General features: G+C 44.0%; 1 protein-coding gene across 1 annotated transcript in view; it reads right to left on the bottom strand.

The window, feature by feature from the left end:
- anapc1 (anaphase promoting complex subunit 1) overlaps positions 1-15,772 on the bottom strand; it is a 53,948-nt gene that overhangs the window by 5,570 nt on the left and 32,606 nt on the right. The window contains exons 28-43 of the mRNA XM_088934386.1: positions 13,636-13,907; positions 11,316-11,550; positions 10,693-10,784; positions 10,291-10,425; positions 9,727-9,809; positions 9,500-9,578; positions 8,909-8,983; positions 7,776-7,846; positions 7,372-7,462; positions 7,001-7,054; positions 5,630-5,823; positions 3,582-3,668; positions 2,588-2,705; positions 1,104-1,181; positions 834-901; positions 134-272 (exon numbers count right to left, since the gene is read on the bottom strand). Of these exons, the coding sequence (XP_088790512.1) occupies positions 134-272; positions 834-901; positions 1,104-1,181; positions 2,588-2,705; positions 3,582-3,668; positions 5,630-5,823; positions 7,001-7,054; positions 7,372-7,462; positions 7,776-7,846; positions 8,909-8,983; positions 9,500-9,578; positions 9,727-9,809; positions 10,291-10,425; positions 10,693-10,784; positions 11,316-11,550; positions 13,636-13,907 (1,871 nt within the window). The remainder of the gene's footprint in view (positions 1-133; positions 273-833; positions 902-1,103; positions 1,182-2,587; positions 2,706-3,581; positions 3,669-5,629; positions 5,824-7,000; positions 7,055-7,371; positions 7,463-7,775; positions 7,847-8,908; positions 8,984-9,499; positions 9,579-9,726; positions 9,810-10,290; positions 10,426-10,692; positions 10,785-11,315; positions 11,551-13,635; positions 13,908-15,772) is intronic.

The following is a 15,772-nucleotide window of genomic DNA, read 5'->3' as shown; positions in this document are numbered from 1 at the left end:
TTAAGGAAAAAAAAAGATTTTTCTGGAATTGCAATGCGCATAACCAAGTCTCACTTCTACCTCACCCACAAGAAAGGCTTTGATATAAACCTGCCTGGAAACCAGTCAAACACCCATGGAAAAACACCCTTACCTTAAAGGAGTGCACCTCGGGATTCCTTGGATTGACATTCTGTGCCAGCAGGCTCTGCCAGCCTCTGGGGTCGTCCTTGTACGGAAGCTGTCCTGCCCGCAGTTTAACGTACAGCATGCCATCTCGAGAGAGGATGGACCTAAACACAGATCTGGGATTTCTCATTCCGCTCACGAATCTTCACTTAAACCCCCTGAAACATCTCGCCTTCACAGTTATCGCACTTAGCTGCCCAGTTGCCAGCTCATCATAGCGCTTTAGCAAAGCAACTCTGACTGATTTGATAACACGCCGCGGCCTCGATTAGTTTTTCAGGCAGGCGAGAAAGTAAACGGGTTAACAGCTGACACCAGGGTAGGCTTCTAGTAATGGCGATTGCGGTGGACAGACATCGCAGAAACAATGAAATTGTGCATCTCTAATGAGTTCAACCAGCCCAGCAGCTGCAAAGCAGGAACTGCCAAGAGTTCCTCTGCCCTGGTGTACAGCGATCATTGTGTTCCCGGGACGAGATGACCATTTTATCCCTATCCGTGTTGATCCAGACTAACTCCAGCCTGCTATTTAAGGGCATCACTTGGCTTTCTATGTTCCACCAGAACAAATGCTCCACCAGCTTAATGAAGCGGGATTTTTCTACAGGTCTGGGATAGTACACACAAATTCACATGTGTTTGAATATCGATGACGTAATACTTACTGCAAATGCTGAGTTCCTTTGTTAAGATCTATGGATATCTCCCAGTATCTTGGTCCTTTCACTTTAAGCTGCAATGATGAATACGTTTCAATGAGATTTAACTCTTTACTCTTGGAAAAAGCAGCTAGAGACTTGTACAGAGCAGTAGGAAACAGATTTGAAGGAAGCAGTGAGCAAACACATTTCCCTCCTCTTCCTTGCAAATCGGGACAGGCCCCAAGCTGTGCTGCTCATTTTGGTTTTTTCTTTTGACCCCCTCGTGTTCTGTACCTGCTTCAGGAGGTGCAGTTCTGGCAACATTGCTGGGGCCATGAGCTCCACTGTGGTCTCCTCGTACCACTGCGACTCCTTTCCAAAAACAACAAGGGAAAACCAAGAGGAGACGTGAAACCCAGAGCAACAAGCTGACAGTCAACATTTGGATAGAGGCTCTGTGGAAAGACTAATATTTCTAGCTATGCAATCCTATTTAAGATAAAAATTATATATAAAGTCAGGGCTACAAGCCTTACAAAGAGCTTGCTTTGCCACAGGCCCATCTAGAAAGATCTTTATTTTTTTAAACTGCAATCACCACATAAGTGACATCTTTAGAAAGGGTTTTCAGGTCTCGACCAGGATGAATAGAAGTCTAACTGGTCAGAGCAGTAGTTTCCGGGTTGAAATAGAACACTGGTCTGATGGGTGTGGTAGAAACCCTCATTTTCTTTGGGCTTCAAGTGAGTTTGTCTCTACCAAACACCAAAAAATCAGGTTGGTTAAAACGTATTTAAATATCATCCACCTTTAAACACATACTATCCTAATCAGCAATCATCTTAAGAGCACACTAAAGGAACAAGTCCTGCTCTGTGGAATGGCACCATCCCTGCGGTGTGGCGGAGTGGTGGCTCTGTGGCTCAGGATCTGCACCTGTGGCTGGAAGGCTGCCGGTTCGTATCCCGCGGCCAGCAGAGGAATACTACTCCATTGGGCCCCTGAGCAAGGCACCTAACCCCAACTGCTCTAGGGGCCCCATATAAATGGCTGACCCTGCGCTCTGACCCCAAGCTTCTCTCCCTGTCTGTGTGTCTCATGGAGAGCAAGCTGGGGTATGCAAAAAGACAAATTCCTAATACAAGAAATTGTATATGGCCAATTAAGTGATCTTATCCCTGCCATAATCTTAAGTAACATCACTGATTGAATTGTATTCATGCCATGGCCTGCATTTTAGCCTAAGGTCCTAAAGGAGAAAAACCTTAAGAAGCTGGTTCCTGATACAAAAAAAGCTTGAGAGACACTACACCAGGTGTCAGCCTTTGCACTTACAAGTTTTGTGACCACAGAATTGAGTTAAACACCTTTTATGCAAAAAATAGAATAGGAAATAGATTAAATTGAACAACGCTATAAATTTAAACAGCTTTAATAAAACTGATGCTTTTTCACCACACAACAGACATCTAATTATTGCTTCACATTACTAGACAAGTCAGAAAATCTCATTTGCCCATCATCGGTTCCACAGCGATGACCCGTTGGCACAGCAGGGCTCTCCCTGGAGCTGCCTGAGGTGCCTTTGCTCAAGGCTACAGCAGCAGCATCTGTGACTTACAGGAGTTGGACCCAGAAACTTCCAGTGTGGAGTCCAGAGCCTCACTGAGACAAACAGAGTAATTGGATGAACAACGCGAGAAGGAAATGGACCTTAACATTAGCAAACGACTGAACAAGGTGGCAGTGGTCCAGAAATGCTACAGGACGGTCGGTACCTTGTAGGTGACCTCCAGCAGGGCATAGCAGGGCTTGCTGGTGTCCACGTCCACAGGGACCAGCAGGCGCGGCTCCACGGCAAGCACACAGAGGTGCCTGAGGGCCTGGAGGTGGTACCTATGGGGGAGAGGGAGGGTGGCGTTAGTGTCCCTGTAGTGGCTGTCCCTCTGCCAGCGAAGATCTTGCCGCCAGCAGAGATAAATTGCTCAACACCTGATGAAGTCTGAGGTCAGGCTTGAGCAGATTCATCCTGACGCCATGACCAACAACTCAGCTCTCCCATCTTTTTTATATAAAAAATTATGGACTTTTTTTTGTTTGGACTTTTCAACAAAATATGGAACTGATCTCTAAACAGAAAAAAGCCCTCAGTGTACCACTGGGTTGGGTTGGGCAGGACATTAGTTGGCAAGTGTCCTCTTGACTGGCAGAGATGTCAGTGAGAGACATGCCGCTCCTCCCGTTAGCACTCACTGCCCTGCCTGGCACTGTGGGTACAAGTTGAAACTATGTGGACATGCATTTGAAACGGCGAACAATGAGCTACAAACAACCCAATTCAGGTATGGGATTCATCCCGCCCACGTGCTGGCACAGGCACCGCTGTCGTGAGCCCGAGATGTAAAAGATACACGACTGGGGCTCCAAACCGGGTGGGAGTACTACCCAAACAAATCGTTATTTTTCACTTTAAAACTCGATGGACACTTCCGACAGGCAAACGTGCCAGAGGAGCATTCCTTTGCAGTGAGAGAAGCCTGGAAACAACTCACAGTTCCAAACTGTGTGTGTGTGTGTGTGTGTGTGAGAGAGAGATAAAAACAGGCAAGTCTGAATTATAAAAAAAGATTAAACATGCAGGTCTGGGGTTTGCTAGTATATCATAGTTCGGGAGTAAGAACACTATTCCAAAGTAGAACCGAAAACTACCACAAACAAGATCTCCTGGAAAGCACCGCCAGGAAGAGCAGCAGCAGTATCTGGCCGGCTTACCTGTTGTCAGTGCTGTGGGCCGGGAAGTGGGGATACAGAGCACACAGCAGGGCGGCGATGGCCGAGTTGGAGGTGCTGAGGGTGTACCTGTGAAATGTCCAAACTGACATGAGTCTAGGGCAGGTGGATTTATTAACATTTGTTTCGGAAGACTTTTTGATCAAAATAAGCCGATTTAAGGGATTAAATGAGAGCTAGTGCTAGTGCACATGTTTTGAGCTGGATAGGGAAACAAGTTTTACCGAAGTCTGAAAAATGTGGGCAATTCAGGTGCAAGTCTGGCTTGGTTCAGTATAACGTTGTAAGTTTTGGGACAATCGGAGTAGCAGTTACTAAGACAGCAGCGGTTTTAGGTCTGAGAACCTAATGGCAGCCAGGTCTCCAATGCTATTAATACATTAACTCCACTTCGCCATAGTGTATCATAGCCAAACAATCACAGAATACCATGCTTGGAACTAATCGACCAAACACGTTTTTCCCCAGCAAAGGTTTGCACAGGAACAAGAGAACAAAATGGCGGTCAGGTGGCCATCTTGGATTCCATGTAGTGGAATTGCGTCGTCACAAGAATAACAACTGCCAATCAGGAGCCCACTGCATAAACAGTCATGCAGGAGCAGTTTGTGCTCGTTTTATAGAGAGAGGCCATGTTTCTGCAAGCGCTTGAGCTTTTTTTATTCCACCAGGAAAGAGAACAAATTCTCACGCACAACGACAACCTGGAGGCTCCTTTTTTCTTTACGGCAGGACACTTAATGGGGGCAATCTGAGTGAGGAGTCCTGCCCATGGGATGCCACAGGGGACTGGAGCTCCCAGTGGCTCCTTCTTCCCCTCTGATACACAGCATGTTTGCTAATCGAAAACCTTAATACAGTCGCACCGCGTGAGCCAAGACAGTCAGCTGACTCAACCTGGCTGTGTCTTGGGAGAGGCTGCACCAGCTGAACCAACACCTGGCAGATCTCACTGGGAGAGGTACACACTGCTGGCTGCATGCGCTCAGTTAGAATAACTGAGCACATCTGGGCAGATGAATGAAGAGCAAAGTTACTATCTAAAGCGAAATCTTGAAAAGACTAAAAATGCACATTTTGGGGAAACGAGTGAATGCACTACGACTATACACTAAAAATGTATGTGGAAAAAAAAGGAAAATGAACTTGTACCACAATGATGTGACATAGGAAGACCTTTTCAGAAAATGTCAAACTGTTCAATAAGTGTACTTTAGCACCTATTTTAACTGACATGGGGTCCCCCTGTGTGCTGAAGGCAGTCTCATGGAGCTGAACAGCAGCACACATTAGTGCCACAAAACAAATGGCAACAGGCACTGCCAAGCTAATGTTCAATCTTGCTGGGACTTCCTCAGCAGTTCCCAGACTTCAACACGTACAGAATAAATAGATTTGTTAAAAATTCCAGGGCTAGACAGCATGGCCCCAGTGGGTTTCCTTTTAGGAGAAGTGATATAACACTGGTTAAAACTTAATATCTCAGTTTCCTGCCTTCTGGAAATTTACTCTCAACCAAAAGGCATTTCAGCAAAAAAAAAACTGAATGAATGTAGCAGGCATGAGAGAATTCCTATCGTAGCTTAGTCAAAGCAAGAGTTGTTTCCCTATGTACGAGTATGTATCAGTCAGTATGTATCATGTATCAGTCTCAGTGACTTCTGACCAGACAGAAAACTGATTTTATTATCCCCACTTGAGGTGGAAAACAAAATCAACAATTCTAAATAAAATTCTTCCCGGAGGACCTGGACTAATTTAACCTCAGTTATTAATTCTACATTTTATCTAAAGAGGCCGCCTCAGCTCCACTGTAACTGGGGATAATCATGGCTGCGATGTAGGACCTGCCATCATTGGTACTCTAAGCATAGCTCACTCTGACATCTGACATCTGACATCTGACATGGCTTCACCACGGTGAGGTTTCTTCCATGATCTTCAGCAGCTGTCATCTTTACAAATGCTTCGGTAGCCGACAAGGAATAGGAAGGGCTCCAGTCAGAACACTGAGCGGCTGCAGCACTTGCCTTCCACCCCCCAGGAAGAGGAGGCCCAGGGCCATGTGGTGGGCCATGTGGAAGCCGTAGTTCATCTCCCCACTGGTCTTCTTGTGCAGGAAGCGGCAGAGCTGGAGCGCTTTGAGATTCCCCGAGCCGGCCATCACCATGGAGAGCGACAGCAGCACCATGCTCAGACACGTCTGCAGGTTATAGTGACCCGTCTGTGGCGAGAGGAACTGTTCAAACAAGCGATACCAGCAGCTGATAACACTGAAGAGCGGGAATCATATTTAGGTCTCCAGAAAGCTCTGATAAAGCCTCTTCAAGGTTAAACCTCAAATTAAAGGCCCCTAAAAATCTATGATAATATAAGCATTTGGATGGAGAGCTGATAATTGAAAAAGGAAACTGCACATCATCTTAATGCGTCAGTAAGAACCCACTTAGAATACTGATTTCACTTTGGTCACCAAACCACAAACAAGTCGATTGCCTTAGAAAGAGCTCAGAGATGAGCGACCAGAGTGGTTTCTTTTATTAGTGGATTGTCATATAAAACTAGTCAAAGAAACTTCTCTGCTATCTAGAATAAAGGACACGGAGAGGATTTGATCAAAGCATATATCTTGCCTACTTCCAAGTATTAACTCATGACTATACTTCTGACTCAGCAGAGAAACGAGGATGGAGGGTCACAACTGGGGATTATAAGGTGAATTAATTTGGAAAAGAAAAAAAAAGAGAAAAATAGTTTGTTGTAAAAAAAGTTGTGGGTTTGGAGCAGATTAATGTCCATACTCTGGGCTCCTTCAAAAAGTGGCTGGATGTCATTTTATAATAAGCAAATATATTCAATTCCATTTTTTTTATATAGCGCCTTTCACAACAAGGTTGCTCCAAGGCACTTAACAAAGCAAGTGACGGTACATGTTGTGAATACATAACAGAAAAGACCAGAAGACAACAGAGGAGAGGAACCAAAAACTCCTTAGTAAGGAGAACAAAAACCTCTCTAGGGGTCCAAGGTCAACTGGCTGCCCAACCCCTTTGGGGATGCTAACATGATATAATTTAAAAAAGGAATAAATGAATAGGGGTATTAATCCATCCATCATGTCTCCTGTATGTCAGTACTCCAAGCAGATCTCTGTAGACCAGCAAAATCCTCCTAAACGATAGCTATATCCATGATGTCCTTCCTTATATAATATATATAACACTTTGAAACTTAAAAAGCAAGAGGCACTGAAGGGCCCCCACTCATTTTCACCCTGTCTTCTTATTTAGTGACAAAAAAATCACAAAACATTAGGCATACGCTCCTGAATGGTAGTTCTGTATATCACTGCGGTCTGTAAGGCCATATTCAAAGTCAATAGCATAAAAACCAAAACTTACAACTGAAGCCGCCGAAGTCGACAAACACTGCATGAAGGTCCTTGCAAACTTGTACTGGAAGACAGTGCCAGAAAGGAGTGTCAATAATAATAATAATAATAATAATAATAATAATAATGTTGCAGATGAAAGCAGTGCCAACTTCAGCTCCTGAAGAGCAGCAGGGTCTGCCCAGACCCATCCTACACCCACTGCCTTCAGGCTGTCAAATCCTTTCACTCAAAGGGGAAGAAAACGAAGACCTGCGGTCAAACCAGAGTTTTACAGCCGCAGCCTGCCAAGCAGAACCTACAAGGAGATAATTAGGACTGAGTGTTTAAGAGGGATGGGAAAACATGCCCCGTGCTGGACCCCTGGGCAGAACTCCTTACCAGGCAGTCGAACGCATCTGAATTAGCAGATCCTGCAAACCGGAAACCCACTGCCATACATGCGCCTGCAATGATGTAATCATGGGCTTGCCTAAGGAAAAGAAAAGAGAGTGTTGAAGCAGATACAAGAAAAGTAAGTGCTTAGTGAAATAAGGAATTCGTTACCGCTCATTGAGCATCAATTGAGAAATCAATTTCTGTTACACAGATCTCTTCCTCTAAGAGTAAGACCTTTTAGTTAAGGCATACTTTGAAAATAGTTTCTCTATCCCTTCGTCTTCCTCTGCTGTGGCAAAGGTCAGTTTGTAGCCCCACATGACCCAACACAAGATGTGAAATATCACGTCCTGCCCATTCCTCTGCCCCGGTTTCCCTCCATGAACTGTGATGAAGTCTGCACTTACACCAGCGTCTCCATATTCAAGTCCTCTGAAGCTGGTCTGTCGTCACTTAATTCAATGTTTTCTTGTATAATCTGGAAACCAGGCATACAAAGAAAAATGCCAGTTAAGTCACAAAAATCTGACTTTAATGAGTAGGCATCCTACTGCCTGCTGTTCTTGAAGAATCTGTACTTTCAGTACACATGCTATACACAGAGCCCTGGCCAGCAGTGACCTGGCACTCGAACCCGTGGTCAATAGCTGTGTGTCCTGTATCTGGAGTACTATTACAGACCTCCAGAAAAACCACAAGCTGTACACTGCTGGTGTTTATCATAAAATCATCTTGAACATGTCTTACTGTACATGTACAGTAAGAAGGAGAATCTAACAACATTACTTACATGCAGGTTTGTCAAGGAAACATTAAGGAGAGAACAAATGCAAACTTTAAACATTACTATAAAATACTGCTGTTCCATGCTACTTCATTTCTATTGTTTAAAACCTATTTCTAGTCTTACTGCACTTGATCTTTCTTGGTTTTTTGCTACAGATAATAACTGCTTTACATTTCAGGCTACGACACACACTCGCAATAACCAAGCGATGAAACTCAAGCCTAAAGGAAATCAGCCTATTACAGACTATAGAGAGGTTAATACAAAAGCAAACAGACACAGGAAATCAGAAACCGGCTAATATTTCCATGATGATATTAGTCCACTACCGTATTCCTCTAAACACTGAACTCTAATTATAGGTTAGCAGAAAGCAATGAAGGTCGCTTCCTCATTAGAAATGCTTTAATTTATTAAGAGACAGTTTAATTATCTGTAAATAAGATTTAGAAGAAGATGGATAAAAGAGAATTAAAATTCCAAATGTTATGGAGATAAAAGACAAGAGAAGTTAATCAAAGGAAAGGTACTGCTGTAGGTTTTATTAATGTGGACTACAGCACTGCTGGTATGGGTGCTAAAGCTGTAAGCGATCAGATGTACTAAGCTTACCCTTTAACTGGGCACTAAAAAGAGGCAAGAATATCTGTGATACCAAACAATAAGGTGGCCTTCTTGTCATCATGTTTTCTTCTCACTATTGCTGTACATTCAACCATCACTAAACATGTCCACTGTGGCTGGCCCACTTACTTGGGGAACATTGCTGTTGATCCACTCAGAATTTGGTAAAATCTCCTCCCACATGATAAGACATCGTGCAAGAGTCTGAAAAGACACGAGAGGAGAGGTTTCCGAAATTTTCAGAATTGTTTTGAAACTGTTCATTCATTCTGTGCATAGGTACCCATCACACGCCCTCTGATGATACTTTAGTCTTAAGAATTCAATGGTAAAGTTTTACAGGTAGTTGTTAGAAGGCACTGGATAATCTTACCAACTCCTTCTCTTCCGAGCAACAATTAGTGTTAGTAAACTTACAGAAATCTGCAGCATATACAGTTCAAAATAACTGCATTTAAAAGACTGAATTCTCATCAGTGACATCATTACCACGCAGAGAGAGATACACAAAGATTCCGAAACATGATGCATCTGCTTTTCACAGAGAGCAATAACACTGCATTCTGAAAGCTGAGAGTGAGCTTGGTCATTCTTTTAACCAATTGTAGTGTTAAAGGCATCATTCTCAACTCTTGTACACGATGACTACAGGAAGCAAAACATTTAACAGCCACCTCATATAAGATAGCGAGAGGGAACAGTCACAACTTTATTACTCACCCTCAGCAGCAAAAACTCTGGTTTAATGAAGTCTAGCAGAAACATGGTATCTGGGGCTCGCAGCCAGTCTGCAATAGACCTGTTTGATGATGAGGGCGAGAGGTACTGTCAGGAGCTGCACAGTGTCATAAAGCCTGTAAATACTACGAACCACAACACAGCAGCGGGTTTTGTCTTAAGCTCAACAGCAACAAGGAAGCAATGCAATGCAACTGCACGATACCTACCTGTTATTAGTCTTTAGGTAGATCATCGCAAGAGCAAGCGTTGCACCAGGACAGGTTACGTCCACGTTAATGGTGTCTCCCTCCTGCCGTAAACAGAAATGAGCGTGAGCTGCTGATGTCAGCAGAGCAGGTATCACGACACTTCGTACGGGCACTCGTGCAAGACTGAAATCGAGAAAGCTCTCAAAAACGTGTAGTTGCAAATATTACATTATCAGTGTTAATTTCAGTTCCTGCCACACTACCAACATTGAACCATGGTGCACCACAGAACACGCAACACAGTCTTCTTGAACTAACATCTCTAAACTCAAGAAACACTGGGGTCTTGCAGTTCTGTCACAGCTTACAATGGAAGCACAAATAATACTTTTTGACACAAACACTTTATCTGCCAGTTCTTTGCACTGAAAAATCTTTATGCACGCCACATTTTAAAGATGGGGGTATGTGATGCAACCAAACGAGTTTCTCCTGAGCCTCAAGCCTGACTGTGATAATACCGCAGCATTACGCTTCTCCTGAAAAACACAACCAAACCCTTTCGTCACCCTGTCTCTTTACCTTTATCTGGTAACTCGGGGACTTGTGTTTCTCCCTGTTGATACCGGAATGGGAACGCCTGTGTCCTCCGACCATGTACTGGTAAAGTTGCTCAGGCACATTTAGGTCAGACATGCCTGTCAGGTTACTGCCATGCTGAAAACAATATAGCTTGAAGTTAACGCTTTCATGTGGTGGCTCTCCTTCACTCAGGATTCCTACAGGAGGGTCACTCTGATAATACAGCAATCATGACAGCAGGTAAAGGATTAGCTGATAAATGGGCAGTATGACCTCCCCTTGTTTATAAAATTTTAAGATGACAGAAATGAATACTGAAGAAGGATGAGAATGCACATATATGAACAAGAAGACTATCTGCATCAACTGTTTGAATTTTTTTTAAATATCAAATACTCTTACCCCAAGACAGACCATGCCAAGAGCCAAACCCGCCGCCAGAGAGTAGGATTCTCGGTCTGTGCAGTACTCCATCTCCGGACCTGGGGGGCGGCCTACAGGAGATCACAAAAGCAAAGAACGTCAGTGCGTAGCTTCAGCCCCAGGGACAGGAGCTGCATGCCTGGGACTACAAGCACAGCTTCAAGAACTGGGGACAGAATTGCATCAGTGAAGTGCAATTTTTAATGAAGGTTAAAAACATTTCCGGAGTAAAAGTGGCTTATAGAGCTGGATCATATTCTAGTATCTACAGTTTTAACCATCATGAGTGATGGTAAGATAGTTAGCACACCAACAGCAAAGGGACCTACGGTATGTACACAGCTGGTCAGACTGGAATTTATTAGAGACCAAAGCATAAGAAAATAATGAGAATGAATTTAGGTACAAGGTGCAAGAGCTGAGCTATGAGTAATGTAATGACAATATTAAGAAGGACGTCATTTTTCACAACTGTGAGCGAAGTATAAAAAAAGAGGCTTGGTAAGTCGCTCAAGATGATGCCCAGGAACATCCCAGTTTGCAAGTCCTTCGTCTTTACCGCTGGGCCAACCTGCCACCCTCACGTCAGCCCGCACACTGACCTATCTCGGCAAGGAGGACCTCAGCATTGCGCCGGTGACCCGTCCCCTGGTACACCAGGCCTATTCCCACCACCGCTGCCACCTGGACGTTGTGCGGCACATCGAGCTCCGTGGATGTGGGTGGCAGCAGGGCCGGAATGTGGATGCTGAGCAGGCGTGTGATGGACATGTCCATGGTCCCCAGCTTGGCCGCAGAGACGCCGAGCACTAGGCCGATGCTGGTCATTTCGTGACCCTGAGGGATTCACAAAAACGGATCAGGAGAACCACCTCAGCCCCGCGCCCTGCCCTTCTCAATCTGGATCAGGAGAACCACCTCAGTCCCACACCCTGCCCTTCTCAATCTGGATCAGCAGAACCACCTCAGCCCTGCCCTTCTCAGTCAGCCCAATGCAATTACTCCTCTTAAATTTTTTTTTTCCCCCACACTGAAATAGCCTAAACCTTTTTCATGTTAGCACCAGCTCATCCACATGTAGGATAAGGAGCAGCTCCACGAGATTCATTACAGGCTGAAATGTTATTTTCGGCAGAGTGAATATACTTTTGGTAGAGCTGAATTTATGGTCAAAAAGGTAAAAATTAATATCCTTCATTTCCCAAAGCAGAAACAAACTGCCATATTAATGAACATTAATAACGCTGTAGAACCTTGTAATGAGCATTTACTTTACCAGCTGTAGCATGAACACCAGGTAGAAAGACAAGTGATCACAATGGGCATATTGAGTATATTTATAAACAAGCAAAGTAACATAATTAAAGAAACTTTAAAACTTTAACAATGACTTGAGGTCTCAACTGAAAATAAGCTAGGTGCATATATAAAAGTAGGACACATATATACAGTAAATTTTGTGTGTAAACAATCCTATTTGAATTTCTTTTTTGGCACTGTGACCTTTCGGAATGATGCCGTTGTGAAACTGCTTTGATTTCTGGACAATAACATTTTTTTCACACAGCCGCATAAAAAGATCAACTCCAATTCTTGTGGCATTAAGCAGAGCCTCGTCTCAGCACCTGCCTGTACACTCTAAGAAAAACAAGTACCCGTTTGAGAAAATCCTGCACTTTGAAGGGCTCAAAAGGGAGAAAGCACAAGGTATTAATCATTTACCGCCATATCTTTTAAAATTCAGATGTGTTAGATAACAAGTGCAACCACAGTCTTATTACAGGCAGTTTTAACTGGAAACGAAAGAGTTAATTTGCGTCAGACTCAAGGAAAATGTCAAACTGAAACACAGCTTCGCTTTTACATTTCCCTCTTTACTTTCATGTGAGAAAAAAACAGGATGAGAGCAATGCAGAGGACAATATTATGCAAAACCAGGTGTTCCACTTTGGTGTGTATTTACTGAAAAAAGTGCCTGAGAAAGCCATGAGCTCTGATACCAGTATGTGGGTTTAGATGCACTTCACTTAGTGAATGAGCTTTTTCAAAAATGATCAATTCTATTGTATTACCCTTCCTTCCCTGAGCTCCATGCATCTGCATTCTCAGAAGCAGAGATCTAAGTTTAGCAAGGGTAAAATAAAAATATCTAAGAGCTTTGAGGATGACAAAAATAATGCATCCTATTAAATAAATTAATTGGCACAATTAAATAAAACTACTCATCACCTGGAGCAAGTGATTCTGCCTCACGTTTGAAGCCATTATTCTAGCTGGGCTGGATGAACTCATTTCTTAAGTAAACCTTCTTGTGTTCTTGGCTCCTTGGCTGCTGGGCGGAGCGGTGGCTCTGTGGCTAAGGATCTGTGCCTGTGGCTGGAAGGTTGCCGGTTCAAATCCCGTGGCCGGCAGAGGAATCCTACTCGGTTGGGCCCCTGAGCAAGGCCCTTAATCCCAAATGCTCCAGGGATGCTGTACAATGGCTGACCCTGCGCTCTGACCCCAAGCTTCTATCTCCCTGTCTGTGTGTCTGTGTCTCATGGAGAGCAAGCTGGGGTATGCGAAAAGATGAATTCCTAATGCAAGAAATTGTAAATGGCTAATAAAGTGATGTTAAAATGTTAAAAAAAAGGAAATGTCAGGATGAAATCCTTGGATCAACTATCCACTGAAAACCCACACAGACTAGATGGCTCACAATGTTTCCTTTCACTTCAGACTACTTGTGTTTTCCAGCATCTCTCACAAAAATGTGCCTTAGGGTCAAATTCTAATAGTACTATCTGTTTAGCAGTTACTAGATCTTTATATTTTTGCAGCCAGCCAGTTGGAAGTTAGAAGTGCTGTGGAACACTGTCCAGTTTGCTGAACTCTACCCGAAAGGTGATTTTGGCCAGGCGTGGCGCCGGGAGGCTCTCTGACCTTGCTGAGGTAGTCATGGATGTTGAGGGTGGCCAGCTTGGTCAGGTGCCCGTTGAGGCCCAGAGCCATGAGGAAGCCGGCGTATTCATTGGCCAGCTCCGAGTTCTTGGGCTTGTTGTAGGCTATCCAGGCAGAGTCCACCTGGGAGGCTGGGGCGATCTTCAGGCCAGCCGCCACGCCGTTGTGGAAGCTGGACCAGCTGGTCATGTTGGGAGGGACGTCAATGTTGCCGCTGTTGAGATCTACGGTGGTGTTCCTGGGCGGGCCTCGACCTGCAAAACAACCACAGCAGTGTTTCACAAACTCCTTTGGACTTTGGGTCTTAGTTAATATCAACCCTGTTATCTACGGGTCTTGTTCTTGTATCTAAATACAGGGATAAGCATCTTGACCAAATCAATACCATTCTACATCATTAAGGAGCATAACAACCTCACAGCTGGTATAATTCAGGACTAAGCAGTCTTGTGTACTGTTGCGTGTGAGGAGTAGTCACACATTTAAATTTGCTATCAAAAGGTCTCTATTTGGCACCTTGAGAGCAATGGGAAAAAGTTCCTGTTCACTCAACATCTGCTAAAGAGAATGATTAGCCTTGCACAGGATCTTTTAATTGGATAATACACTCTTTTCTTCACTCTTTCATTCTTAAGAGTCTCTCTGTTGCCAGGTAGAGATCTATATCTGAAGAAGGCAGGCCTCTGACGCTCACAGAATTGTAATATCTGTAAATAATAGTAGTGAAACTGTTTTGTATTATAGTAATTTATTAAAATACCTTTTCTTGTTGATGGCTTCTGTTTGGTCATTATTACCAGGCTGTACTTGAGAAACCAAGAAGACACATGCTGTGTTGCGCTCAGTATGTCCCGATTATTGGGGATGAAATTATTATTAATCTTTACACCCGGCTTGCATAGCAAGTTGGTGACAGGACCCGATACCGAATATTGATTTCACGTTTGATGTTTTGTAAATTTAACAAGCCCAGTTTGTCACAGTCAAACTGCAGGGACCAGTCAGGTACTGTACACAGCAAAGCAAAGAACACAGAACTGCAACCAAAGCATCATAGCCTTTGAAGTACTTGAACAGCTGGACAACACAACATCTGTTGAACAGTTTTTTTTACAGAAATGTTAAGTGATGAATTCTGGCACTGGTATCCTGTTTACACATTGAACCAGATGCTCTCTCCTCCCTTCTCCCATTTGATAAGCCTGTGCTTCTAGCTACATACTCTATAAAGATCGGTCAGGTCTGGCCAGAGCATCTGGAATGACCTCAACAACAGCCACATACTGGGGAAAAAAAACCCAAATGAGATGATTAAAGCACAACGCAAACCGGATGTCTGAACATTAAGACCTGAAACAGGCAACAATCGAATTAAATGAAGCAACCACATCGTTCGCTTGTGAAAGACTCAAGTTTGCTTTGCTGTGATCCAGTTCAAAAACTTTCTCCAGTACAAAGAGATGCAATCTGACTACATACTATGTTTCTGCAGAGTAGTGAGCAAACGTTTAAGAACACTAAGTCTGGATGTATTTATTCATTGTTAGGACATGCCAAACAGGGAAACAACCAGGAGAGTTTTGAGGAACAAAGAAGGTAAGGTACACAGCAAAGCAAACATTTGGTACACATCTGCATGTTCAGGCTTATTTATTGTAGAGGCTGATATGGCTGAAACACCCAAAGCCTCCTAGGCAAGGGCTGGTGGAAGAGCAGACAGAGGCAGCTGGAGCCAGGCTGATAGGAGACTGGAAACTGGAGCAGGAACGACCAAGACCACCGGTAAACAGGCCAAGACTGCAAACTGGAGCAGGACCGACCAAGACCACCGGTAAACAGGCCGAGACTGCAAACTGGAGCAGGACCGACCAAGACCACCTCCAATCAGCAGAGAGCAGCTCAAAAACAGAGCCCCCGAGCAGTGGCGTGAAGAGGCTTAAATACTCTGCTAATCAGGGATAATGAGTGAGGCAGCTGGGAGGGCTTGCCGAATCTGGTGTGTGAGAATGTGACTGGTCTCTGAGGAGACCAAGAGCTTTGGTCTTTCTTTTGCAAGATCATGCATTTCAAATACAACAGACTGCAGATTGAAATCACAACATTTTTCATTCTTCTGATT

This window comes from Atractosteus spatula, chromosome 15, assembly GCF_055471065.1.
Source record: "Atractosteus spatula isolate fAtrSpa1 chromosome 15, fAtrSpa1.hap1, whole genome shotgun sequence".
Lineage (NCBI taxonomy): Eukaryota > Metazoa > Chordata > Actinopteri > Semionotiformes > Lepisosteidae > Atractosteus > Atractosteus spatula.
The sequence above is the reverse complement of the archived record's forward strand: the minus strand, read 5'-3'. Positions and strand labels throughout refer to the sequence as shown.